General features: G+C 33.5%; 2 protein-coding genes across 6 annotated transcripts; one reads left to right on the top strand and one right to left on the bottom strand.

The window, feature by feature from the left end:
- LOC109327258 (probable cyclic nucleotide-gated ion channel 5) lies at positions 2,477–9,515 on the top strand. Of its 2 annotated transcripts, XM_019560322.1 has the most exons (9): positions 2,477–2,546; positions 3,785–3,880; positions 4,628–5,213; positions 6,008–6,220; positions 6,362–6,672; positions 7,494–7,605; positions 8,002–8,238; positions 8,492–9,189; positions 9,330–9,515. In XM_019560322.1, exons 2-8 carry the CDS (start codon positions 3,822–3,824, stop codon positions 9,185–9,187), a joined length of 2,214 nt encoding a protein of 737 aa, XP_019415867.1. In that variant the 5' UTR covers positions 2,477–2,546; positions 3,785–3,821; the 3' UTR covers positions 9,188–9,189; positions 9,330–9,515. The 2 variants fall into 2 exon arrangements, with proteins under 2 accessions (XP_019415867.1, XP_019415866.1); XM_019560321.1 differs by lacking the exons at positions 2,477–2,546; positions 9,330–9,515 and adding an exon at positions 3,301–3,323 and having other exon boundaries at positions 8,492–9,187.
- Positions 19,252–24,044, bottom strand: LOC109328494 (probable WRKY transcription factor 32). Of its 4 annotated transcripts, none has more exons than XM_019561983.1 (6): positions 23,730–24,044; positions 23,679–23,693; positions 23,545–23,594; positions 21,530–22,236; positions 21,254–21,412; positions 19,252–19,830 (listed from the first exon to the last, which is right to left on the bottom strand). In XM_019561983.1, the coding sequence occupies exons 1-6, from the start codon at positions 23,884–23,886 to the stop codon at positions 19,473–19,475; spliced, it is 1,446 nt and encodes a 481-aa protein (XP_019417528.1). In that variant the 5' UTR covers positions 23,887–24,044; the 3' UTR covers positions 19,252–19,472. The 4 variants fall into 4 exon arrangements, with proteins under 4 accessions (XP_019417528.1, XP_019417529.1, XP_019417526.1 ...); XM_019561984.1 differs by having other exon boundaries at positions 21,530–22,233; XM_019561981.1 differs by having other exon boundaries at positions 23,679–24,044.

Genomic DNA, 27,583 nt, shown 5'->3' with positions numbered 1-27,583 from the left:
AAATTCAGTTAGAAAGTGACAGTATTTCTCAAATTGATCCTTTGGATTTGTCAGAGTTTGGTACCTTATTATCTTATATTAAATCCATATCTAGCTATTTTTCTGTTTGTCTTTTCCCCCAACTATTCTTAGAATAAGCAATATAGCGCTCATAGCCTTGCTAAAGAGACAATTTTTGCTACAAAGGATAAAATTTGGCATAATAATCTCCCTCTTGTGATTGAATAAAGTTGTATTTCCCCATTAAAAAGTGTACATAAATTACCATGACATACACACATTTAATAAAAAAGTTATTCTAATTAATAAGACTCCCACTTTATTGGATACGGGAGAATAGATGTACACAATTTAAAAGTAACTTTTGTATCCACCGTTAATAATATGTTCATCTATTATTTTATTTTTAATTTTCAACTTAATCTCTTGTTATTTTTATGTATCATATTGGTTTTTTGTTTTTTATAGGTGTCATCGCACAATCATATCGGAGCTAGAAATATATGTGTCATATTGGTTTGCCAAATGTTAAATAATATTAGTCTTAAAACTTTTGTTAAACTGTAATAAAGAATTATTTTCTCTCTCTCCCCTCTCATGTTTCTTCCACCATATTTTATTGGTTTATTTTTGTTGTGACCCTCAATCTCCCTTTCTCTATTGTTGTACTCCTTCTTTTCTTCAAAACTAGCATACATAAATAAACAAAGTCTTCAAAACTCTCACAATGAAAAGGGAAATTCAAAAACTTAAATGTGGAAATATCAAATTTAGTGACAAAAAGGAAATCCTTACATTAAAATGGTGGTACTTGCTAAAGAAGGAAGGGAAAATAGATAGAGGAGAAAAAGAAATATTTTAGACATTAAGTTTTATTGATCGTCTATTCTGCGAGTTTATTTTTGAACGAATAAATAAAAGGATAAGATTTTGATGCATAAAATTTAGTTATGAGATGATTTCCCTTAAATAAAGTCTCGAGTTCGAATCTTGTGGATAAAAAAATACTCACTTAGAGAGTTAACCATATATATATGTGAATGTTTCTGACTTGGATAAGATTATATCTAATACCTATGAAAAACAAAAAAAAATTCACTTATAAGATTCTTTCCTTTTTATTTCTTCTTTATAAAAATTATCTCACAAATAAACACTAATAAAATAAGTTGTTAATGTTTGCCGGCATAAACAACTAAGTTGACAAAAAAAATATGGGACCATAAAAAATGTACTAAAAGACTAATATTACTTTTATAATAGTATCATCTAAGCCATTTTTTTGAAGTAAAACAAAATATTATAGTAATGTTCCATTTTTTGTTTAACTTTAAGTAAACTGTTCGGTTTACTTCCTAGGTTATTCTGGTTTAACCGGATTTAGCATGGTCGGGCTGGAATATTCCCGATTCAAAGTGATCCAACTCTCATTCGGTTAAACTGTTAACCATAGCCGTTTTCATGTCCGGTCAGTGATCAAATCAATCGAACTACCTAATACGGTCCGGTTCTCACAACACTACTACATACTACGTATTATCTTTCTATTTTTAAATTTAGACAAATCTTTCTTGATTTAAATACATTTATCATATTGTGTATTTTGATGAGAAAGAAAATACTATTATACTTACTATTCAATTATGGGGACATTTGCGAGTTTATTTAGAGTCATAAAATTCAACTGAGATGGTTCTTTACCTTAGGGATCTGTTTGAAGCAAGTTGACTTTTGAATAATAAGAATGAAGTAAAATGCATGGTTTTGGAACCATCTCATTATATATTTTATGGCTCCGCAAGCCTTCTTGTAAAGACTTAGGAGTTATCTTATAAGTGTATTTCATGGCTGTCAAAATATTTTCATTCTCTCCACTGTCTCATAAAAAACCAACTCGCAAATAAATTTATCTAAGATTCTGTTTACAAGTTGGGTTCTAGAAAGAAAGAGAATGCTTGAAAGACATCTTATATTTCTTACCTTTTATTTATTTTCTTCTCTCTTGAACTCAACTGTAAAATCTTTAAGAGGGTGCATATCTGTTGTCTCATAATTTGTGTCACGCATGTGCTATGATAAAAAAAATAGTTAATTATTATTAATTTTTTAACTTTAATATATACTCTTTACAATTTGTACTTATACTTTTAAACAAGAAAAAAGATGGAAAACTTAAAGAACCATAAAATATAGTTACCTAATAATTCTGAAAATATTCCTTTCTCTTCTCTTCAATATAAAGTTCAACTCTTATATGGACACTAAATGTATTGTTGTAGACCAGAAGAACACTATTAAATAGAGTAGTTGTTGGAGACATGTTTGGTAGATGTGATAGGTGTTGGATATAATTGTTGGAAGTGGATCCCATTGCATTCAGTAGAACTCCGTGCAGGCAACACAGTCACTCTCATTTTTATAAATTATCATTTCTCTTCATTCTCTTCCGTTTTCCTCTACCAACTTCCTCCCTTTTCTTCTTCACTTCTTTTCATTTTTCTGTTCTGAATTATATCGGACTGGTGTAAGGTTTCGCCGGATCCCAGGTATACTACAATGCTAAATACTATTAAGTTCTGATAGTTCTGATCCACATGAGTGACACTTGATGGAATGAGTAACCATACACCTCGAATGGATGGATTAGTTGCTTACATATAAGATGAGAGATGATTAAGAAAAAAGAGATAAATTATATGGAGGAGGTGGTAATTTAGAATAAGCAGAGATGAAAGATAGTCCAATAGTCCAAGACAACGTTTTAAATTGCGATTAATGTAATTGTGGTCGTTGCGATCTAGAGTGCGGCCGTTGTTGCTCGAATGCAGCTAAAATGCAATATAATGTAGTTGCCTAGTAGCTTAGTATAGTCACATCATTGTGATTCAATATCATACTACAATTTTGAGGTAATATGGTTGTGGATGTCACTACAACCTCAATATTAGGGCCACGACAAATGATGCGGTAGACAATTTGACACAGTGGTCAAAGGGTGTAATCTAAATGGTTTGTTTTGAAGACATGGTTTATAATGAAACATAATGATCTTGTTCTGCCCTGGTCTTTGGCGAGTTTCTTGGTCCGATCTGGGGTAGCAGTTGAGGGTGGCTTTCTCCATGCATGTCGGCTCTCTAGTTGAGAGTGGGTGGGTATGGTCAAGTTGGTAAAATAAATGTATGAGTGATTGAGTGTCAAGAATTTTATTGCATACTTGAATCTATTACCCGAGAGGGTGAGCCTCAGTGTAATTGAAGGATGCCTGTCTTGTGATCTCGAGGTTACGAGTTCAAATTCTGGAAATAGTTTTTTCTTTTAGAATGGTAGGGCTGAGAATGTTTACCCTACCCAAATCCCACTAGGTGGGACCTCGTGCACTGGACCCCCTTTTTACTTGAATGTCTTACCATGTATTTATAGTATAACAGTGGCCTTTGAACCCTTTAGTAATGGTTCAGGTGTTGATGCTGGATCTAGACCATATTTCTGGTCCATAAAAAGTCCTTGTAATCAGCCTCACCTACTGGGGAGAGGTTGTAATTTAGTGGCGCTGCTGCTACCGATCTTTATTGTAGAGTAGATATCTCTTTAGGTTGTTTAGATTGTATTGTATTAAGGTCTGAAGAGACACAGTATGGGCATATGTTTCTAAAAAACTGTGTTTTTTTCTTCCCGATTTAGTTGGAAATTACACGAACTCCTATCTGTCATGAACCTTATTATGCTGAAGGGTAATCTAAACACTATTGGTGGTTGTTTTAAATTTTATTCTGTTCGGCTGCAGGTTATGCATTCGTGTCTATGTGATCATTGGTTGAAAGATGTTTGACTGTGGTTACAAGTCACAATACATGGATGGCCAGCGGGAAAAGTTCGTGAGGTATCGACTATAGTTCATTGCAAGGTTACCCTTGTATAGATATGAATGATAAGATAGATAGTAATATTTATATGTATGTTCTTTGGCCACATTTTATTCCCTTTTTAAATATTCATTGAACTTAAGCAGTCATTACTGTATTTGCAACATAGCAATGCTTTTCTCATGGATACTGCAGTTTTAATTATGGTTCCAATCATGTTTTCAAGAAATGTACAATTATTAAATCACCTTTAAATTTTACATGCAATTCAGATTTCATATATTATGACGGTATGAACAATCCTTGGAATTGTTTACCTGACAATTATTTTCAGTTCAGATACAATGAACACGTGGATGACAATAGAAGAGTAAATGAATTTAGAATTTACATTACTATCTATGCCTTGATGTTTATTGCAATTAACTATGATTTGTTATCTTCTAACAATCATTACAGTGATAAACAAAATATGATATACACTTGCAGCATACTGATCAGTAAGGCAGATATATAGGAAATTGACCAGTGCCACTCACTTGTAATATTGTTAGAAGTAGAAACTAGAGAGCCTGCTATTTTCGGAAATTTCAAGAATGTTGTCGATTTCAATTTTCAAAAACCACAAATGCTAGTTTCTCCATGTGCCTGATCTAGTTTGGATATTTATGTTACTGTTATGAATTATCTAATTATTTTGCGACAGTATATGAAGAACAATAGAATATGATATCTTTTTGTGGACTCCTTTCATTTCTTTCTAGGTTGGATGATTTCGATTCTAGACTATCTTCACCTTCTGGTGCTGGAATCAGATCATGTAGATTCAGTATCGATAAATTAAGCCATAGTGGCCATGGAAGCAGCACAATAACCTCTAGGTCTTTTAAAATGGGAATGAAAAAGGGATCTGAAGGACTGAAGTCTATCGGTCGATCACTTGCATCTGGGGTATCTAGGGCAGTGTTCCCGGAAGATCTTAAAGTTTCAGAAAAGAAAATATTTGACCCTCAAGACAATTTTTTGCTGTTATGGAATAAGCTTTTTGTTATCTCATGTATTTTGTCCGTGTCTGTTGATCCACTGTTTTTTTATCTCCCTGTCATAAATGATTCATTGATGTGTCTTGGTATAGACCAAAAGTTGGCAATTATAGTTACCACCTTGAGGACTGTTATCGATGCTTTCTATCTTCTACACATGGCTCTCCAATTTCGCACTGCTTATATTGCTCCATCATCTCGTGTTTTTGGACGGGGTGAACTTGTGATAGATCCGCCACAGATAGCCAAGCGATACTTGCAGCGGTATTTCATTATTGATTTCCTATCAGTGTTGCCATTACCACAGGTCAAGAAGATTGTGTTTAACTTGAGTCAATCTCTTTTTCTTAATGCTGCATGATTATTATTTTTCTTAATGCTGGATAAGGTTCCTCTAAAGCGAGCTTGAATATAAAGTGAGCAAGTAAAAGTTTATCCTCCCTTTAGTAGCTAAAGTGATCAAGGGTGGGTAAACCCTTACTTTCTAACTTTACACTCAAGCTCACTGCACAGGACCTTTTTCCCTTCTTATAGGGCTAGGTGGTATGTGCGAAAAAGAGTGAAGAAAACTAAAAAGGAAGAACAAGATTTTCTCCTTAGCAAAGGCCCAAAGAAGAAACATTAAATACAGTAATAGAGCAGATTAGAGAGAACTAATGCATTAGAGACAAATGTGAGATAACACTTATTATAGAGAAGTTGGTAGAGTCTAGTCGTAGGTGGTTTGGTCATGTGCAGAGCAGATCTTTAGAAGCTCCAATAAGTAGAGTAGATCATATGGAGGGTAGCCTAGTAGTTATAGATAGAGGAAGACCATGAAAAACTTTAGGCGAAACCATTAAAAATGATTTAGCTTTATATTATTTGTCTATAGACCTGATTTATGATAAGACATTATGATGTTATTTGATCAATGTAGCCAAACCCACATAGTTCGATCGATGTAGTTATCATTCCTTTGAAAACTTTCATGATATGTAATTGAGGTCATTTATCAATAGTAAAGTTGTCCTAATACAATTGTAATTTTCATTAGTAAAATAATACTCAACTCTTCTGTTTTCCTTTATTTTATTCCCCTTTCTCCATTCTTGTATTCAGATTGTGGTTTGGAGATTTCTTCAGAGGTCAAAAGGTTCAGATGTACTAGCAACAAAGCAGGCCTTGCTGTTCATTATTTTACTTCAATACATTCCGAGATTCCTCCGGATGATACCATTGACTTCAGAACTTAAGAGAACAGCTGGTGTCTTTGCTGAAACTGCATGGGCAGGTGCTGCAAATTATTTGCTCTTATTCATGCTTGCCAGCCATGTAAGTTTTTTTGCGTGATCAATTCTGTTAATTTTACCTAAATGCTTCTATTTGAGTAATTATATTCTTTCTATCTAGCTTTAGTGTATCAAATCTGCCAGGAATTTTTATTTTTTCTTTTCGATCAATGATTCTTTGCAGATAGTTGGATCATTTTGGTACTTGCTAGCTGTTGAACGCAACGACTCATGCTGGAAAAAGGCTTGTAAAGAATTGATTGGCACTGTGTGCAATAAAAACTTCTTGTATTGTGGCAACCAATACATGAGTGGTTATAGTGCCTGGCAGAATAAAAGTGAAGATATTCTCAAGTCTGAGTGCTCTGCAGATAATCCTGATGCACCTTTTGAATATGGAATATTCAAACAAGCCTTGTCATCTGGTATTGTTTCATCTAAGAAGTTCTTCTCCAAGTACTGCTACTGTTTATGGTGGGGGCTCCAGAATTTGAGGTGGTTAATTTCGTTTCTTTTTGCAATTTTCATCATGTATTGTCAAACAAATTAAAACAAAACTTTATAAAATGTATATTTTCTGCAGAAGTATGTACATTTTTGGATTAATATATTTTTTGGTATTTGTCGGGATTAGTCAAATTAGATGTATAATTCTTTTCCGGTAAGAATAATTCAGCCTACTAATTTGAGCAAGTGGAAGACCTCTCTAAAGGGAAAAAATTATAGTCTAAATGGCCTTTCTGAAGATTAATTTTTGACAGAACAGAACACAATGGTTAATCAAATTGTTGTTGTATTGGTGTTAATCAAATTGGATGGAAAAACTGTGGTCTCTTACATTTTACTTTTCAAAAATTTGTTTTTTCTTCTGTAAACTCAGTATGGTTCCAAATCCTTGAACATTCTTAGCAGTTTATATACATAGAATATATGTTTATCTGTTATAGTGGAAACATTACAACATCAACAACCAACATTAATCCTACTAGGTGGAGCTGGTTACATGGATAGAACGACGTCATAATGTTCTATCATAAATTATGTTCATTGACAAAACATTGATTTGTCAATAGTGCAAACATTCTATGACCTAAATTATTTAGGTAAATACTTGCTTGAACAGTTTGTATTTTTCGGAGAGGCTGCTTTCAAGTTTCAATTTGTAGGGAATTCATCCAAAGTGTGTGCTTTACATTTTCAACTATTTAGTGTAGATGATATCATATATTCCTATGTTTCATTTTCTTTTCCATTACGTAGATTACGAAGGTTAGTCATACATCAATACCTACTTTTGTTCATTTACTACATTGCAGTACACTTGGCCAGGGACTTCAAACTAGCACCTATCCTGGAGAGGTTATCTTTTCAATCTCGCTAGCCATATCCGGCCTTATCCTCTTTGCACTTCTGATTGGTAACATGCAGGTATAATTAAGATCAATTAGTATAACATATTGTGAATGAGAGCGTGTGGACTTGACATATGATCTGCTATACATTACATTGTGGAAAATTGATTTGCTGCCATTTATCTTTTTCATTGTCCAAAACATGTGTAGTTTAAGATGAATGCTATTGTTGCTAGATTTTATTTATGCTAAGAAAGGTCTAAGATGGTTCTCCGTGAAGGATTTAGAGAAAATGCGCATTCACATGTGCACATACCAAGGAGGGAGCATTGAATGTTATTTTGCTACTTTTCTAAATATTGTTTCTTCTTATCATATACTGGTTTTTTAACAGCTTTCGAAGTTTATGTTCACAAGAATGAAGAGCAGATTATTTGTAACTGATACCGAGGTTCTTTTTATATGATTACAGACTTATCTTCAGTCTCTTACCATTAGGCTTGAGGAGATGAGAGTCAAAAGGCATGATTCAGAACAGTGGATGCATCATCGCTTGCTCCCAACAGAGCTTAGAGAACGTGTGAGACGATATGATCAATATAAGTGGTTAGCAACACGTGGTGTAGATGAAGAAAGTTTGGTTCAGAGTCTACCAAAGGATCTCCGAAGAGACATTAAGCGTCACCTCTGTTTAGCTTTAGTGAGAAGGGTAAGATATCAAACACTTGAAAATTAGCAAAACTCAACAAAAATGACTCTTAACTTAAGGAATTCACATGTGGTTAATTAGTTCATTGTCACATGCCTATGGTATTACAACTAGGTAATGAAATCATTCTATGCCTCTAATCAGGCAATGTCTTCTATGAGATCTTTCAAACTTGTTATCCCTCATAGATTAACTCACAATTGGTGCTGAACTTATGAATTTGTTTATTTATTAACTTTTCTCTGATTTGAAGGTCCCACTATTTGAGAGTATGGATGAGAGATTGCTAGACGCCATATGCGAGAGACTGAAGCCATGTCTGTTTACAGAGAGTACTTACATTGTTCGGGAAGGAGATCCAGTCGATGAGATGCTTTTCATCATACGTGGTCGCCTTGAGAGTGTTACCACAGATGGTGGGAGGAGTGGATTTTTTAATCGCAGTTTTCTGAAAGAGGCTGACATCTGCGGTGAGGAGCTTTTAACATGGGCACTGGATCCCAAATCTGGGGCTAACCTTCCATCTTCTACTCGAACTGTTAAGGCTTTAACAGAGGTTGAGGGATTTGCTTTAATTGCCGATGAGTTAAAATTTGTTGCCAGTCAATTTAGGCGCCTTCACAGTAGACAGGTTCAACACACCTTCAGATTTTACTCCCAACAATGGAGGACTTGGGGTGCATGCTTTATTCAAGCAGCATGGCGTCGTTATACTAAAAGGAAAACTGCGGAACTTCATCGAATAGAAGAATCCAGGGAGTCAAAAGGAACTCTCAATAATGGCAGTGGTGGTTCATACAGTATCGGTGCAACCTTCTTGGCCTCAAGATTTGCAGCTAACGCTCTTCGTGGTGTACATCGCAATCGGAATAATGCTAAGATTGCCAAGGAGTTAGCGAAATTACAGAAGCCTCATGAGCCTGACTTTACTGCAGATGATGCACACTAAATTTGCATGTTTAGCAACTCTCTTAATATACATGTTTGTATTATTCACTTATGAGTATATTTTAATTAAACTTTTCCAATGTAAGTTTAAAAACAATTATACAAATTTTCCAGTTGTACACTTCATATGCTTCTTTGTAAATTAAACATTAAGCCAACTAACTATTGTGTAGGCCTTCCACAGAGAATGCAATGCACTCACTGTTCATAATTTTATTGTTGAGTTCAATTGTTGGCAGATATGTAATGGATTTTGACATTGACATGCTTGTGCTTTTTATGTTTGGAACCCATTTTAGAATATTTGAACACTTGACATAAACATGATAGTAACTAGGAATCTAAGGGCATGTCATGTATAGTTCAAACATGTTTTTCACTTTTCCATTAATTGGCTAACCCCTCATTGTGTTTGGATTGTCTTATTAAGAGACTTTTTTATTTATCTTTATCAAGTTGCATATGCTCCATTTCAATGGAAGAAAGTGTCTGCCATAAAATTTCAAGTTAAACTGTGGAGACTAAATATCTGATGTTTCAACCATAGTCACCTGATACATGGTTCTCTTTGGTACGAGTGCATTAGGGGTATGTTCAATAGGGTTTTTATAGTTCTCTGCGTAGTCGTCTCTAGTGATCCTTCTTATAGGTTTGAATCAAACCATAAGAGAAATACCCAAGATTAAAAAAGTTTCGTTTTGTTGTAACTCACAATTATATTTCTCATCCTTGTAACATAATCCTTCCGCATTGTGCTCGTGTATTTGGGCCACTGTCAATCATTTAATTGTCAATGTTGTAGTCATTCGTCTAGGAAACTAGTTGGTTGAGACCGTAACAGCTGCAATTTTATCTCACACTAACTTAGTCAATCCAATTACACGAATGAATGAAAATGTTGTTGAATAGCTAATTCACCTTAAACTTCTAGATTAAAATTGGATAAAAAACAATTAAATAGTATTTTTGGCGTTACACCAACAATATGGTTAGAAAGCCTTTCAAACTTGAGTTGATTATCAGTCAGTATAATAGTCTCTCTTAATTTATACAATTTTGTCTGTGGGTTTGCAAAAATTGAATGTCCAAAAGGGCACCATTAACGCTTTAGTGGAATCCTCCCAACTAGTATGTTGATTAGTATGAAAATCTATTTATACCAACTTAATGCATCTCCTTTCATGGAATAGGCAACTAGTTCAAGGCCTTGCAATAAGGCTACTTGAATAAATTAAAATACTATTCAGCTTAGAACAACCAATCATCTGAATCTATATAAGGACGTTGCCACATTATGGTGAGGGTGTGGATATATGCACACCCTGATTTTTTTTTAAATTATATATATTTTTAATCCATAATATTATAAATTATCACATTTTTAAAAAAAAATTATATATTACCTACATAAAAAAACTACCCTGAAAAAAGAAAGATTAGTAAAGGAATTTGAAATTATTGGAAGAATGAATATGAATGTTATTTGATTGATGATTGAATATGGAATGCACAACTTGTACTTATAGTAGCTTGCTTGGGTCTTAAGAAACCCTTCTAATAATAGAAAAATAATCCTAACAACTTAACAAACTTAACTAATTCCTAATTACATACATGCTAAAATAAAGTGCTCTATTACAATCCCATTTTCTAGAAGCATCATCAAAATGTCCCAAGCCAAACAAAACTGATGCGCTCAAGCTGGATTTAGTGCACCAAGACACGATTAGACTGATGCGCCTATGCTGGATTTGGTGCGCCAAGACACAGTCAGATGATGCGCCAAGATGCCTTGTTTGATGTGCCAAGTCTTGGTCAGATTGGTTGGCCTGATGCGCCAAGGCCTGGACAAATGGTGCATCATGGCTCATGCGCATGGTCCATTTTCTCGGTCATGACCCAATATCTGGCACTGTCAGAACTTAATTTCACTCGGTCATGGCCTACTTCCTGGCACGGTCAGTTTGAACAATTGGCTTGGTCGTGACTCAAGTAGTGGCACAATCACGATGCCCAACTGCTTTGATCGCGACCCAATTCCTAGCTTAAACTATAATTTTGGCGTGGTGCATATGATGATACTTCATTACCCTCTCAAGCTGGAGAGTGCATATTGTGAACTCCCAACTTGGAAATCAGATTATGAAATATGTTTGGTTCCAATGCTTTTGTGAGAATATTAGCAACTTGATCATTGGTTCTAATAGGTGAGAGATGAAAGAGTTTCTATTGGATGCATTCATGAACGATGTAGCAATTAATCTTGATGTGCTTGGTTCTTTCATGAAAAAAAAATTTTGCAGCAATGTACTTAGCTGAATCATTATCACAAAATAGAAGAGAGGGTTGTTTGTAAAAATGCAAAAATCATCAAATAAGTAAGTGAGCCATTGAACTTCACAAAAAGCAATAGCCAAGGCACGATACTCGACCTCAGAAGAAGACCTTGAAACATTGTTTTGTTTCTTGGATTTCCATGAAATCAGTGAGTCACCTAAAAACATACAATATTTAGAGATAGACTTTCTTGTCTCTAGGTAAGTTGCCCAATCCGAATCACTATATCCTTTTAAGTGTAAAATGGAAGTGTTAGGATATAGTAAGCCTTGGCCATGGGAACCTTTGATGTATCGAAGCACCCTTGTCATGACTTTATGATGGTTTATGGTTGGGTTGGCCATGAATTGGCTCAAATGTTGAATAGCAAAGCTCAAGTCAGGCCTGATATTGGTTAGGTAAAGTAATCTCCTAACCAATTGTCTATAAAGTTCAGGGTTATGGTAAGGTGCACTGTCAAGTTGGTGTAAGTGTGGGCTTTCGATCATAGGAGTTGGAACAGGTTTGGACAATAAAAAACCAATGTCAAATAATAGATCAAGTGCATATTTTATTTGACATAGAGAAATACCTCTGTTTGAGTATGAAACTTCTAATCCAAGGAAGTACTTGAGAGAACCAAGATCCTTGATTTTGAATTGTTGGTGAAGTAGTTGTTTAACTTTAGTGATTTCACCATTGTCAATGCCACCAAGTATTAAATCATCAACACATATTAAAAGGATAGTAAATTTTGATTGGTGGTTCTTAGTAAAAAGGAGTGATCATGTTGGGATTGCTTGTATCCCATAGAGTAGGGAATAGGATAATTTGGCAAATTATTGTATGCTTTCCTATTTCAACCCATATAGTGATTTATTAAGTTCACATACCTGATTTGGAATGGAGCAGACAACTCCCTGAGGTAAGGTCATATATACCTTTTCATCAAGATCACCATGGAGAAATGCATTGTTGACATGTAGTTCTTGTAATGACCAACCTTGGCATGAACCGAGTGCAAGAAGTAGCCTGATTGTGGTGAGTTTGACAATTGGAGCAAAAGTATCAAAGTAGTCTAAGCCTTCTGTCTGTGTATAGCCTTTGGCCACTAATCTGACCTTATATCTTTCTATGCTGCCATCTAAGTTATATTTTAGTTTGTATACCCATTTGCAGCCAATGGCCCTTTTATCAGGAGGATGGGTCATTAGGGTCTAAGTGTTGTTTTGTTGTAAGGCTAGTAACTCAGTATGCATAGCTTGAATCCAATCTTTGGACTTAACAACTTGGTTATAGGTTTAGGGTTCATCGTGTGTAATAATGGATAGACAATGTGATAATTGAGTGGTAGGGATAGATTTGTAAGATAACACTATGTGTAAGGGATGTTTGATTTTGGGAATGGGATTAATAGGGGATGAGGTGAAGAGGCTGCAATGAAAGTCCTTGAGGTATGTGGGTGGGTTGGAGATTCTCTGGGATCTCCTTGGACTAGGAGTTGGTGTTGTAGGTTGGTTGTTGTCTAAAATCTCAAGATGGTCTGTACTAGGGTGTTGATTATCAGGTTGAATGGTGAGGGCTTGTTCATTATGGGTGGTAGGATTTGGAACATTATCATAATGTAGGAAAAGGGAATGGTTTGAGTAAGGTCGGTGATCTAGTTTCTGAGTGGTGGGTAGAGTTTGTAGGGAAATTATGTTCATAGAAAACTACATTTCTAGAGATGTAAATTTCTCTAGTACTTATGTTAAAGAGAACAAACCCTTTTGTTCCTAGCTTATACCCAAGGAACAAGGATCTTTTGGCACGGGGATCCAACTTAGATCTATTTTGAGTTAAAGTGGATGTATAGCAAAGACTACCAAATACTTTAAGGTTTTGTAACTCACGCTGCTTACTGGTCAGAACTTCTAAGGGAGATTTCATTCCAATGACTCTACTAGGTAATCTATTGATTAGAAAGACATTATGCCTAATTGCATACCCCTAAAAGCTTTTTGGAAGGTAAAAATGGAAGAGAAGGGACCTGGTGACATTCAAGATATGTCTATCTTTTCTCTCCATAACAGAATTTTGTTGTGGAGTTTCAACACAAGAAGTTTGGTGGAGGATCCCTTCTTGAGTATAAAAGTTAGGAATTGTAAATTCAATTCCATTATCTTTCCTAATCATTTTAATTATGATATTATGTTGAACAGAAGCAAATTTAGTGAAATCTTGAACAAGCTTTTTGGTTTCAGCCTTAGAAGTCATAAGATAAATCAAAGTATGCCTACTATAATTATCCACCACAATCAAGAAATATTTGTGTCCATGGATTGAGGGAACACCTAGTGGTCTCCATATATCCATATGGACAAGATCAAAGACTTGTTTAGGCTTAGAATCACTAATAGGAAAAGGTAACTTTGATTGTTTTGGAAGATGACAAAAATCACAAACTTTATTTGGATCAAACTTCACATAAGGTGTAGATTTATGCATGTGGTTCAATACAAAATATGATGAATGCCCTAATCTAAAATGCCAGAGATCAAAACAAGAAATAGTGTGATGGTGTAATGTGTTAACAAAATGTAGAGAATTATTTTTAGCATAACCGTGCGCCCCTTGAGAATGTAGAGGTGATTATAGACTTCAGCATGACCAATCATCTTCAAGGAAGTCATATCCTAAATAGAGTAAAAGGATTTATGAAAAACAAGCTTGCACTAGTTAGAGCAAGCTAGTTTGTGAATAAAGATCAAGTTGTACTTGAAATTAGGCATGTAAAGAGCATTTTTAATACTAAATTATCAGAAAGGGTCATTGTTCATATGATTTTTGAGATGATTTTGGAGTCATTTGGTAATTAAACAATTATTGGTTTAATGGAATGATAGCTAGTGAAGTTTGACATATTATTTGTAATGTGATCAGTGGCCTCTGAGTCAAGCAACAAGAATTAAGAGAAATACCCGATATAACATTGTTGTTGTCCTGATCTGCTGCAATTTGGTTTATGTTATGCTCAGGGTTGAAACATAATGCTCATTGTTCTTCTTGGCAGGAATCAGGTGGTGTGGCTCTTTCTGTCTCTGGATTAGGATCTTGTCTTGTTATATTGTTTACAAAATTGGTAGTGGTCATTGGTTTGAACTTGAAATTTGGAGAAAATTCGTGCTTAAAGTAACATGCATCCAATGTTTGCCTTTCTCTTCCACAAAAGGTGCATACCTTGTTGTTATTCTGTCCACCATATCCTCTACCAAGATCGTTTTTTGTTGTGCTATTGGGTTGTGCTTTACCATCTTTGATCTTGCCTTCAAATTTGTTTATGTTGAAATTCTTGTTGGGTTGAATCTTCCAATTTTGCCTTGACTTTATACTGTTGATAACAGACTTGTTATCTCCATCGACTACTCCTTCTTTTTGAATGACCAATGCAAAAACTTTCTTTATGGCTGGCACAAGCTCCATGAACAATATTTGAGATTTGATGTTGTCGTATTGGTCTGCTAATCCTTTGAGAAAACATATGACATATTATGTTTCTCTGCATTTCTTGAATGTCTTCAAGAACTCACAAGTGCACTTATTGCGACATGTACATGTGGGAAAAGGTTTCAAAGAGTCAAGTTCATCCCATAGTCTCTTTATATCAGTGAAGTATGTAGATATGCTTTTGTCTCCTTGCCTTATAGAATGCATCTCTTGGAGTACATTAGACATTCTGAAGTAATTACCCTTTGAGAATCTTTCCTTAAGGTCTTCCCAAAGTTCTTAGGCATTATCTATGTACACTATGCTCTAAGAGATATGTTGTGAGAGTGACCTTGTTATCTAAGAGATTATCATGGTGTTTCATCTCTCCCATACATCAAAGGTTGGATCATCCTGATGAGACATCTTTATCACACCATTAACGAATTTGAATTTGTTTTTCGAAAGTAAGGTTCTTCTCATGGACCTATGCCATGAATCATAATTGTTCCCATTCAAAGGTGGTAACACAAGCATCATTCATGGGTTCTCTCCTGGGTGAAGATAGTATAGATTTTGTGATTGATCAGTGTGTAGTTGAGGAAGAACTTGTTGGACTTCATCTGATTCTGAGTCAGCCATGATGTAATTCAAGAGAAATAGAAGAAGTATATCAAGGAAATCAAGAAAATCAAGGAAAAAAGATGGGTTTGTAGCAGAGCTCTTAATGTGAGAGCTCTGATACCATAAAGGAATTTGAAATCATTGGAAGAATGAATATGGATGTTATTTTATTAATGATTGAATATGGAATACACAATTTGTACTTATAGTAGTTTGCTTGGGTCTTAAGAAACCCTTCTAATAACAGAAAAATAATCCTAACAACTTAACAAACTTAACTAATTCCTAATTAAACACATTCTAAAATAAAGTGCTCTACTAAAATCTCATCTTTCTAGAAGCATCATCAAAATGTCCCAAGCCAAACAAAACTGATGTGCCCATGCTGGATTTGGTGTGCCAAGACACGGTCAGACTGATGCGCCCATGCTGGATTTGGTGCGCCAAGACACAGTCAGATGATGCGCAAGATGCCTTGTTTGATGCGCCAAGTCTCAGTCAGATTGGTTGTCCTGATGCGCCAAGTCTCAGTCAGATTAGTTGTCCTGATGCGCCAAGGCCTAGATAAATGATGCATCATGGTTGATGCGCATGATCCACTTTCTCGGTCATGACCCAATATATGACACTGTCAAACTGAATTTCACTCGGTCATGGCCTACTTCCTAGCACGGTCGGTTTGAACAATTGGATTGGTCGTGACTCAAGAAGTGGCACGGTCACGATGCCCAACTGCTTTGATCACGATCCAATTCATGGCTTGGTTAAACTATAATTCTAGCATGATGCATATGATGATACTTCATTAATTAGTATATATTAGAAGTTAAAACTTTGAATAACACACAAATATGAAAGTTTTTGTTTCTTATACTCGCCAAGTCTTGCCTTCAAATGTTGTTCCATTGTTTTCGAAATCTGTTTCATTTCTTAACTGGTTGGTTTTTTATATAGTCATTCATTGTTTTCCATTTCATTGTTTCTATTATGCATTTCATTTTCCCATTATCTTAACGGTGTTTCTATTTCATTGTTAAAATTTTATTGTTTATATTCAATGCTTTCAAATAAAGATATTTGCCTTTATATTTTTTATTTCATTATTGTTGTTTCATTGTTTCCATTATATGTTTAATATTGTTTCATTTCAGTGTTTCTATTCATTGTCTTCAAATGTTGTTTCATTGTATTTATTCTATGTTTGGTTCATTATTTCTATTTGGTCTTTTGAATCTTTATAATTTATAATTTTATTGTTTCTAATCAGCTTTATTTCTATTATATTCTATTTTCTTTGTAATGATTTTAGTTGTTGTCATAATAACTATATGAAGAGAATGTTTAGTTATGAAGATTGTGAAAATAAGTTTCATAATTGAATGAGAGATGCATTGATAAACCAATGTCTAGTAACTAATATTGAGCAAGAAATATTCAAGAACTTTGACATTAATTTATATTGAATGTTTAATTTATTTGATTAATTATATTTAAATTTTATGATTTTGAAATTAATGTTTTCACTTATTTATTTATATATATATATATATATATATATAATATTTATTATTTTAATTTTTAACTTATATTACACACCTTATTCTCTAATCTTAGATTTGTCACTCATCTATATCATCAAAGGAAGTAACTATAATGTAGGATGTTTGATAGGTGATGATGGTGAACGTGGTTGAGAGCCATGCTATTAGTTGACGGTAGATAAATGAGCCAACTTCTATACCATCCTGTTAAAAATTCTCCAAAACGAGCTTCCATGGAAGCTTCTAGTATATGATATATTTAAGAGATATTTTGCATTCCATGGTTTAAGGGAAGCTAGTTTTTTTTTCTAAAACCAGAAGGTAGGAAGTGTCCTGCATGGTGAAGTGAGTGGAGGAATATGAGAAGATGGGTTTGGAAGGCATAAGCACAACAATGAAAATACTAATGTTATGGTTAAAGCCCTAGTAGGAAAGAGATACATACCACATAAATAGGAGTAAATAATCAGTATATCATTCATTGATGTTGATTATTTAAAATAAATGATAAATGATATAATGATAGTACAAAAAACTATTATATTATTAGTATATACATTTTTTTTCTCGATTAAAAATGGTACCAATTCCTTTCCATTTAGGGAACATAGTCTTTAAATTTAATGGAAAGTTTAGTACTTCTGTTGGACTTGTCAGTATGGTTGTGGATTCATTGGGTTTTGGACGGCCCAACATATGTACACTGCTAGAGGATGAATGTCTAGGTCATATTTATCACCCATCTGTTTTTTTAATAAGGATACTCTGCTTATTTTTTAATTTTATTTTAAATGATGAAAATGTTATTTTATTGCATATTAAAGGATAAAAGAGTCATGCGTGTTAATTTTTTCTTTATTTTTTGTAGAGCTTGTTTCTTGAGTATCGGAGATGATTCATGTTTTTCATTGTAAATGTTTCATGGGATGACATTCTTCTACTGTTTAATCTAGTCATCATTTGATTGATATTTAGCTTTTATAGTGAGCATTGTCGTCAATGATAAATCACTTTATTTAAGATAGCTTACACTATTTTTGCTTGAAATCTCTGTTGATTACTCGTTCTGGCAAGATAATGTCCATATATGAAAAGTTGTTCAATTAATCTTAGTATAAGTCATTCATTTTGTTGAATGCCTATATTTTTATATTTAACGGGTATAGATCCTTGAAATAAACTCTCAAGTGTTATGAGTTATGATAACAGTAAATTGACATGTCAGAAAAAAGCAGGTATTCCTATATCTTATTTTCTAACAAGTTACTCTAGATCTCGATTTTACTGATAAAAAAGACAAATCAACAATCAAACTTTAATCCGTTAGGTGAAGTTAGTTACATGAATCAAACGATATCATATTGATATGTTATAAATTGTGTTTATTGACTTTATTTGCTTAAAATGATAAGATTGTGTACTTCTATCTTCCCAAACCCCACTAGGTGAAAGACTTGTGCATTGAGGCACCCTTTTATTTCCCATGAAAGAAAGTTGTTGAACAAGAATGTAGAAAATGAGGTGTAAGAGTAATGTTGAAAAATATTCTAATGCTAAACTTACTCTTCTGATAGAAGACAATTATGACATTTGATTCATGCAACTAATCCCACAATTAAAAACTCCTTTGTTGTTTTTGACTTCTTGTATCACCAATCCAAGGTAGTTGAGCTTTTGCTACAAGTATTGATATGTTTATAATTATTGCTAACCTTTCTTTTTGTTTAATGTTTGCATGTGTCATTTTCGGATTTTGTAGGTGCTATAACTATGATGTTTTCATTTCATGATGGTGGTGATGGTTGATTGTTTCTTTTGTTCTATTTCCTATACAAAGAGAGTTCTCTACCTTTTGTTATTTATCTTGGTTAGACTCTATTTATGTATTAGATAATTACATCTTACCTTTGATTGTTGTAGTGGTGCTCTTTCTTAGTGACTCAATAATAATACACCATCCTTGTATACCAATCAAAAATAATGTATATCTTCTGGAGCGTAAACCAACAACTTGGATCACACATTTTATCTATTGCCTTTGACAACAGTAACCATGCCTTAATCCCACTTGGTAGGGTCAGCTAAATAGATCGAACAATATCGTCATCATGTTTTATCATAAAATGATACTAATCAATTCTATATTCACTCCACTACTACAAACTGTTTCAGATAAGTTGAAGGCGTGTACAAGCAAATATACATGAAATGTTTCACTAAAAATCTACAAGGCATAAAAATGATCAAAGAAGAAGGAAGAACATGACAGGCAACTAAGATAACATGAGACCTTAAATAAATATATATTAGATACAACTGCATGTGTTCTGATAGATGCATTCAGCAAGGTTTAATTTCAAAGCCTATGCTCAGAAGAGTTCGAGCCGACTCTATTGCTTTCTCACCGCCAAGGTCCAAGGCTTCCCCGGTTAATTCTCCTTCTGTGTCAACTGACCATCGGGTAGAAGTTTTCTGATTTTGTAGTGAGTCAGTTTTCGTGGACTTCAAATTGTTCATTGAAGCAGGTGCTGCAGCAGCCACGAGTGGTGCACATGGAGGGCCGTGTCGTTTCTTGGGCACAGGCATGTCATGGTCATGTACTCCCTTGTATGTTATGATGGCTGCGTTTGAGTTATCTCGAGCAGTCTCAATATGCTTTCGAACAGGACATCCAGCAGAAGTGCATCTGTAGTAGTTTCTGAAAATTCATGCCATGGATAAGCAGGAAAGGAAGAGATTTCAGTAAGCTAACAACAACAACCAAGCGTTAGTCTCACTAAGTGGGGTCGGCCAAAGATTTCCGAAGCCAAATTAAAGAAAAGCATAAGGGAGGCAAAACAAATAAAAAGGAGGCATTTAAATTTTTCGAAAACAAATTTTAGAGAATTGTTGCTTCATCTCAGCGAAGCACAGAAGAAAAGGAATACACCACCAACAATGCAACTTATAATCATCAAAGGGACCAATGACTTATAAATCAACCACTTATTTTCTCTACCATAAATTATAGAAATACAACATATGCATGCAAAAAATATTTGATAGATGTTTTATGTTTTGTATCAAGGTGGTTTTGAACAATAAAAGCAAATATATGTAGGAGTTGCTGACAGTAGTTTCTAGCATATAAGCCTCGCAAAAAAATGCATCCACAGCTATAAATTATATGATCCTAGCATCATTTAATGCACCCATAGGAGAGAATATACATCTAGAAACAATAAATACTTGGTACTATGTTATATAAATTCTGTGTCTTGCAGAGTTGCAATAGTAGCATATAACCATCAAACTAAAAACTTTACAACCTAATAAAGGAAGTTATAAACTTTCACAAGAAAAAATTCAGTGCATTCTTTTAAGTCCATACAAGCATCTGATAGAAGCCAGATGTTATTTAATCTTCACTACTTACGGCCATAGACTACCCTACCTGAAACATGCTCAACCTCGACTATTTCAGTGACAACACGAAGAAGGGTGGGGACATGACCATGATGATATGCTTCAGACACAAAATCTTCTTCAAGGCATCTTTTAATATTATCAAGACTACGAAAAACTATTTTCTCTCCAAAAGTTAGTTTATTGGAAAGAGCTAGTGTTATATGTCAAGTAAAGACACATACAATGACCCTCGATTGTGCATACTACTAACTGCAAATGGATTTCACTTAAACAATAATATTATTTGAGTAAAAAACCATTTTTGTCCTAGAAAAGTTATATCAATTTCAAATTACTCCCTTAATTGTTTAAACTCAACATGAAGCCACATATAGAACATTAACGATAGTGAAGCATTACTTCTGTAGGTGACATATGCCAATTGTTTTGATTATTTAATTGTTATAGGCATAGGCTACTTCTGCTTGTGCTTCTGATGTTATAGCCCCCCTTAAGTCATTACCTCACTCAACTAACCTACATCTTGCAGCTGATTATCAGATTCTATAATCTCATTTGTATTTTTTTATTTATACATCCATTAAATCTAAATACAACTCAAGTTTAAACATTTTCATTCAGAGATACTGATTTGCAAGTCAAAAGTATAGAATCCACATCCACATTAACAACAAAACTGAAAAGAAAAAAGTTAGAAATATGTAGGCATGCACCTGGGATGTGGATTCCCCTTCACCATTTTTTGTCCATACTTGCGCCATCGGTATCCATCACCTGATATCCCCACATCCGCTGCCGTATGTACAACAAGCTTGGGTTTCTTTCCAGGTTTTACTGGTGTCTCCAAGCTTGTTAAATCATCTATCTTCATTCTGGTTATCAAATTAAATTAAAGAACATTAAACCATTAGATCCTGCCACAATTAGAAGCAAAAGTTCTTATTGTCTAAATTTTGTTGCAACTGAATTGAATTCATACACAAACTTGCCTTCTTTTCAGCTCAAATTCATTAGCGTCTTCCCCCTTCAAAATAACTTTACCATTCTCACTGTTAGATGAGTTTTGTTGTTTCTTATCAGCACCAGCACTACAAGGTACTTCTTGTTTAGGTTCTCTTGATGAAGAGGATGGACCAGAATCATTTACAACTACAATAGGCTGCTCCGGAACACTGTTTTCTACAAAGGCTTCACTGGAAGGCAAGAACTTACTTTCCCTACCGAAATTAGTCTTCTGCGGTGGATCATGGCTATGTTGACTTTTATAAACAACCGATATCACCTGACCTGAATGGTCACAGAATTCAATCTTCTTTGCAGAACAATCTGAATGGGTGCACCTGTAATAGCTTCTAGAACCTGTAGGACTCTTCACTTGCTTCTGGCCATACTTACGCCAGTTGTATCCATCCGGCGCAGATGTCCTTGCAGCAGAAACAGAAGGCGAGGTTTTGCCACCTTTAGGAGTTTTTCTTTCAACTTGTGTCATATGTGCACTATTGACCTTAGGAGGTAAGAGCCTCTGTTCTGGTAAAGTTGGACTAGCGGCAGACGATAAAGACTGTGCAATAGAAGTTGGTGAAAGTTCAGACAACGGACTTGAACACACAACGACCCGAGGTTGATTTTCTGTAGATACTTGAGGTGCCTCAACTTCTTCTACAATAATTTGTTCATCAGTAGGTCCAACTGGCTGCTGAGCATTAAATAGTGTACTTCAGTGCTAACAAGAACGAAATATATGTAGCATGTGCAGAACATGCAACTTTCCTAAGCTTAATTTGAAGACACAAATATTAATCATGCTAAGCATTGTTCATCAAGAAAGCAAACAAGTAAATAGTAACTAATTGCTTAATGCAACTTGAGTTCTCAACTTGTACATCTCCAATCAATAACTCATACGAACAACAAGCATCTCATTATTCAGATTTCAGAAGGATTACATTCAAAAACCCAAATTCGAACCGGTTCTAGGATCCCTATTGTAGCGTTTGGTAGATGTGCTAAAACGGTACAAAACATATTTTATAAATAGAACAAACACAACAAGAGGGTTAGAAAGTGAGGCATTTTAGTTTCAAATGGATGTTACTTTTTTGTGCAAGCGCCGAGTGCTACCTTTGTATTAACTTGAGCAATATTGGAATATCTATGATAGACAGTGCCTGAGGTTGTGAGTGAAATATTAAAAAACAAAGAGTCTTGCTAAGGACACAAAAAAAGACAAGTCCCTTCGAAAAATAAATACACCATCAACTCTCAATATCTTAAATACCTTAGTTTCCAAGACAACCTCACAATTCATACACAAAACAAGGTCTGAAATTCATCACTCGGTGATAATAACAGCAATAACAATATCAACCCCAAGGGTTGAGGATAAGGAACTAAAGAGGGAAATAAAAAAATAGAATTTCTCAGTGTATTAAATACTTAACTTTATAATGTCTTTCTAGCTCCTTATCAGAAAACCGTAGAAATAAATAGAATTTTTCTATCAAATGCCTAGAATAAACTTTTATCATATGGCAAAGTGTTCTGAAGTAATGTAATTAATAAATGATATATTTTTTGTGTTAACCAAGTATATCTCCTGAGTCTCTACGAGTTATGAACTACTTTCTTTTATATATTTGTACCTCCCAACAAGTATTATTATAGTGATCGAACATTTCTTTTGGCCCTGTACTATATCTGGATCTAACAAAACCTTATACACAACATGACCAATTATTTTTTGTACTACCTAGGATCCTATAAGTAAAGAATTAATTCATTTCGTAGTGCGTGACTGCTCCTCCCTCGCAGGAATCGAGCCAATTTACCTTTTAATCCTTTTAGGATTAAGGGGGTCTCACCTCAGTAGACTAGACCAACGCCCTGTTTGTTGACCAATTGTTTAATGAATTATGTACTAAGATTTTCAATAGAAAATAGTTTTTTAAATAAAAAAATTGAACCAAAAAATTATTAAAAAAATAATAGTAATAAATACCCTAACCTTATTCTCTGCTTCGCCAGCGTTATCAATTTTAACTCTTCCTTGCAAATCTGCGTTATCAACACACAAAAAACTAAGACACATAAAGTAAAACATAAACCGAACCATAACGAACAAATAAAACGCTGTCGTACCATCACTACGATCAAGCAAGACAGAAGAAGAAGAAGAAGGTAAAACAACAACTAGGGTTTCTAAATTGGGCCCCACTTCATGATGAGTACTGAAACTATCTAACTCGCCATGATTCGACTCAGTAATAAGCGGTGAGTCACTGACTCGTTCCTTCACAATCTCTTCCTCTTTTTCATTTTCCTTGATGCAGTGTTCCAGTTCCGCCATAGGAATCCAACAGGTTTTTTATTCGTTGTTGGGTTTTGTCGGAATCGTTGTTTCGTGAATTTCAGGTTTTCACGAAATGACACGAATTTTTTGTTTTCGTTCGTTGCTTTTGGTTTTTGATTTATAAAGAGAGTGTGTGTGTTGTGTTGTGTTGGGGTATATGTGTCTTTGACTGGTATTGACTCTTTTTAATGGTATTTAAACGGCGTCTATTTTTTCCGTTGCTTTATTTGGCTTTTTGATCGATGTTCCTTATAGATTCGTTAACGCCGTGTTTATGTGTGCTTCTGTTGCTACTTCGTTGACTCAGCACAGTAAAGCTAGATTCTTCTTCAAACCATTATTGAGCAAATATATTTTTGATAATCTTGATCCGTGCAACTCATTTATTGTTATTAAGTGCAGTATGACTTATTTTCTTTAATTTTTTTTTTTTTTTTGTAAAATAAGTTGAAAATATAAACTATGTATATTTGTTAATCAAATAAAATTATAAATTCAGTTTTTTTAAGAAATAAATTAAAAGTAGAAGCTCCAAAATTATGAGTTGATTTATTTTTCATTAGCTTATTTTTTTTAAATTTTTTTACTTCTCATTTTATCCAATCATAACTTTATATCTCCCCTCATTTTTTACTTTTTCACCAAACATCATAATTCTTCAGATCATCACCACCAAACTCCATAACTTTATTTCTCTCCTCCTTTTTTAAATAATACTATTTATAATCCCACTAATATTATTGGGTTCTAATTTCTCTTCATATCTTTAATTGTTTGTCGGGTAAATATTATTTGGTAGATGTTAGTTATCCAACACCCCTGCATACTTAGAGCCATATAAATGTGAGTGATATCATAGAAAGAATATTCAATGGTTCGAAGAATAGATTTATACTTTTCATCGCGTGCCCAAATTTAAATATTCTACTGAAGTCCAACTAGTTATTACTACAATGACAATATATAATTTTATTAGACAAAATAGTATATCAGATCTTGAGTTTAAAATTGTTGATAATCATTATGGTGATATACTAAATGTTGATGATGATGTTACTAATGATATGATGATGATCTTGTTCAAAACATGGATAATATATTTTCTGAACACATGTTCGATATTCAACTAAGATGAGATTATTAAAACTTTTATATAAAACTTGACATTTTTATATTATTTTTGTGTGAATTATATAATTAAAGTTTAACAACTTCTATTTATTTGTGTGTTATACTTTTTTTTAATATTGATATTGGTTTTTGTATTGTATTTTATTTTAATATATTTTTTTAGCTTTTGTTATGCAATATTAAAAATTTATAGTAAAAATATATGATGATAAATATTAAAAAATGTAAAAGCAACCAAAATAATCATAACATAAACAAATATCCTCATACCATTTTCTGTAATTTACTATATAAAAAACAATCTTTTTATTTTAATCAAACAATACATATTAGTTTATATTCAGTTTTCAGCTAAGGTACTCAAGCATAATCAGATTATAACCTTAATTGATTATAATTTATAATCTCATAGTTTATAATTTAAAACTAAAAACATAATTCATATCAAACAAATGGATGTGTTCCACAGTTTATTTTATAATTGCTCATATTTTCTAGTAATCAAACAACTTTTTTGTTTTTCACTTCAATGGTGCAACTCATATCTTATCCATAAATGGAATTATCATTTGTCTACTATCAACAATGATCAGTCAAGTGAATGCTATTAAATGGTTGAAAAAATATATTTATCTACACTTACTCAAATAAATGCTATTAAATTTCTATTTTTAATATCGCTCACTCAAGCTTGGGTGCTGTTAAATAGTTGAAAGTAGACATTTAACAATTCACTCAAGCGAGCGTTGTTATATATGTCACTTTATGTTAATATGAATAAAATAAAGTGGTTGCACTTTCTTCCTCTTTTCATTGTTGGTTAATATATTTAACCAATTCTCTTTTTTCATTTTTTTATTATTTTAAGATCTTTATAAAAATAAGAATTATGCTCTAATGGGATAACCATTCTTTATTCATAGACAAAATTAAAACATATTACTCCCATTGGCACCAAAGTTTATGGATGGTCCATTTTTTTGTTAATGATCAGTGTTAGGGACGCTCTTATCAAAATTGAAACATTATTAGTCAATTCTATTGAGAAATGGTGAATTTGAGTTTATAATGATATGATATAATAATTATATTGATCAAAAGTTCTTGTATGGATCAGTTTTTGTTTATAAAGTATTTGTTATATTATCCAGTTTTATTTTTAGATTTAAAAAATATATGAAAATGACTAATTTGTTATTAAATTGTTGTTGTGGAGTATCAAACACAATATTATCTTTGTTAATACTTCTAAAACTTCAAACATGGTCCACAACCACAACATATAGTGTATTTTGTCAAATGGTATAAATAAAAATATTTATTAAATTTCTTATTAGTTTTTCAATATTAATGTTAATAAATTATATATGTGTATCTACTTTTATTTACATATATGTATACAACAATTCAAATAACAATGATATAAAAATCGGACCAGACCGACCAGTTCGACCAAAAATCGGCCAACCGGTCCCATAACTGGTATGAAACAAGTGTTGTACTGGCCAAGCATCAAAACCGGTGTAAATCGGGGCAAAACTAGTGAACCGTGTCAAAATCGGTGAACCGACCGAAATTTGATTGACCCGACCGTTCATACATGTAATTTTAAAAAATATTGATGCATACAATATACCCCTTTATTGACTAACCCCGCACACAAATCCCCTGTTCTTCACAAACCTCACACAAAATACCCTTTCTTCATAATACCCCTTTCGTTCTCCTCCAACATCTCACTTCCACACTTCCTTCCTTACCATCAAAGTTCCAAACTTCCTTCTTCTTATCCAGCATCTCGGTTCTAGTCCAGTTCTCTTCATTCCATCAGCGCATCTGGTTTTCTATCACTAGAGCATCTAGTCTTCTACTACCGACACATCTGGTCTTCTCCCTTCTAGTCTTCTGAGGTAAGAGTGCACAATTTCATTTGATGAGATTTATTAATTTGGGATTTACTCATTTAGGAGGAAAACCTAATTTACTAATTTGGGAGTTTGGGTGAGTAACAATGAAATTTTTAGCACTTCCTAAATAAATATTTGATGAGATTTTAATTGTAGAAATAAGAACATAGAGTATTTCTAGAATTTCAGAATATAGCACCTCAAATAATATCTCTAGTATTTCAGTGTTTAAGAATATATCATTAATAAGAAAACTAACTATTAATTTTATGACATTGCAATTGCTGAAGTTAAAAATTTGTTCTTAGAAAATAGATAAATCCATGACACAAGTAAGAAGGATTAGCATAAATATTACATTTTGAAAAGGAAACATTATTCTACTTGCCTTAGGTGTTTTTTATGCTAACTTTCTAATAGCCATATTGCACTAAGTAGAAAAACATTTTTGTTTAGGTTGATCATAGATTCCCTTGCATTCATGCAACTTGGTTGCAAACTATTGAAGCTGATTTTTATTGCCTAAATGCACAATATCGTGAAGTTGAGAATGAAGTCAATATGTTGCAAATGAGAATACAAGAAGTTAATACTAATATGTCCAAATAGTACAAGGATTTAGAATGAATGTGCTATCTGTCATTCCAAAAAGTTAT

Source organism: Lupinus angustifolius, chromosome LG15 (genome assembly GCF_001865875.1).
Source record: "Lupinus angustifolius cultivar Tanjil chromosome LG15, LupAngTanjil_v1.0, whole genome shotgun sequence".
NCBI lineage: Eukaryota > Viridiplantae > Streptophyta > Magnoliopsida > Fabales > Fabaceae > Lupinus > Lupinus angustifolius.
Note: the sequence above shows the minus strand (reverse complement) of the source record. Positions and strands in the feature narration are given on the sequence as shown.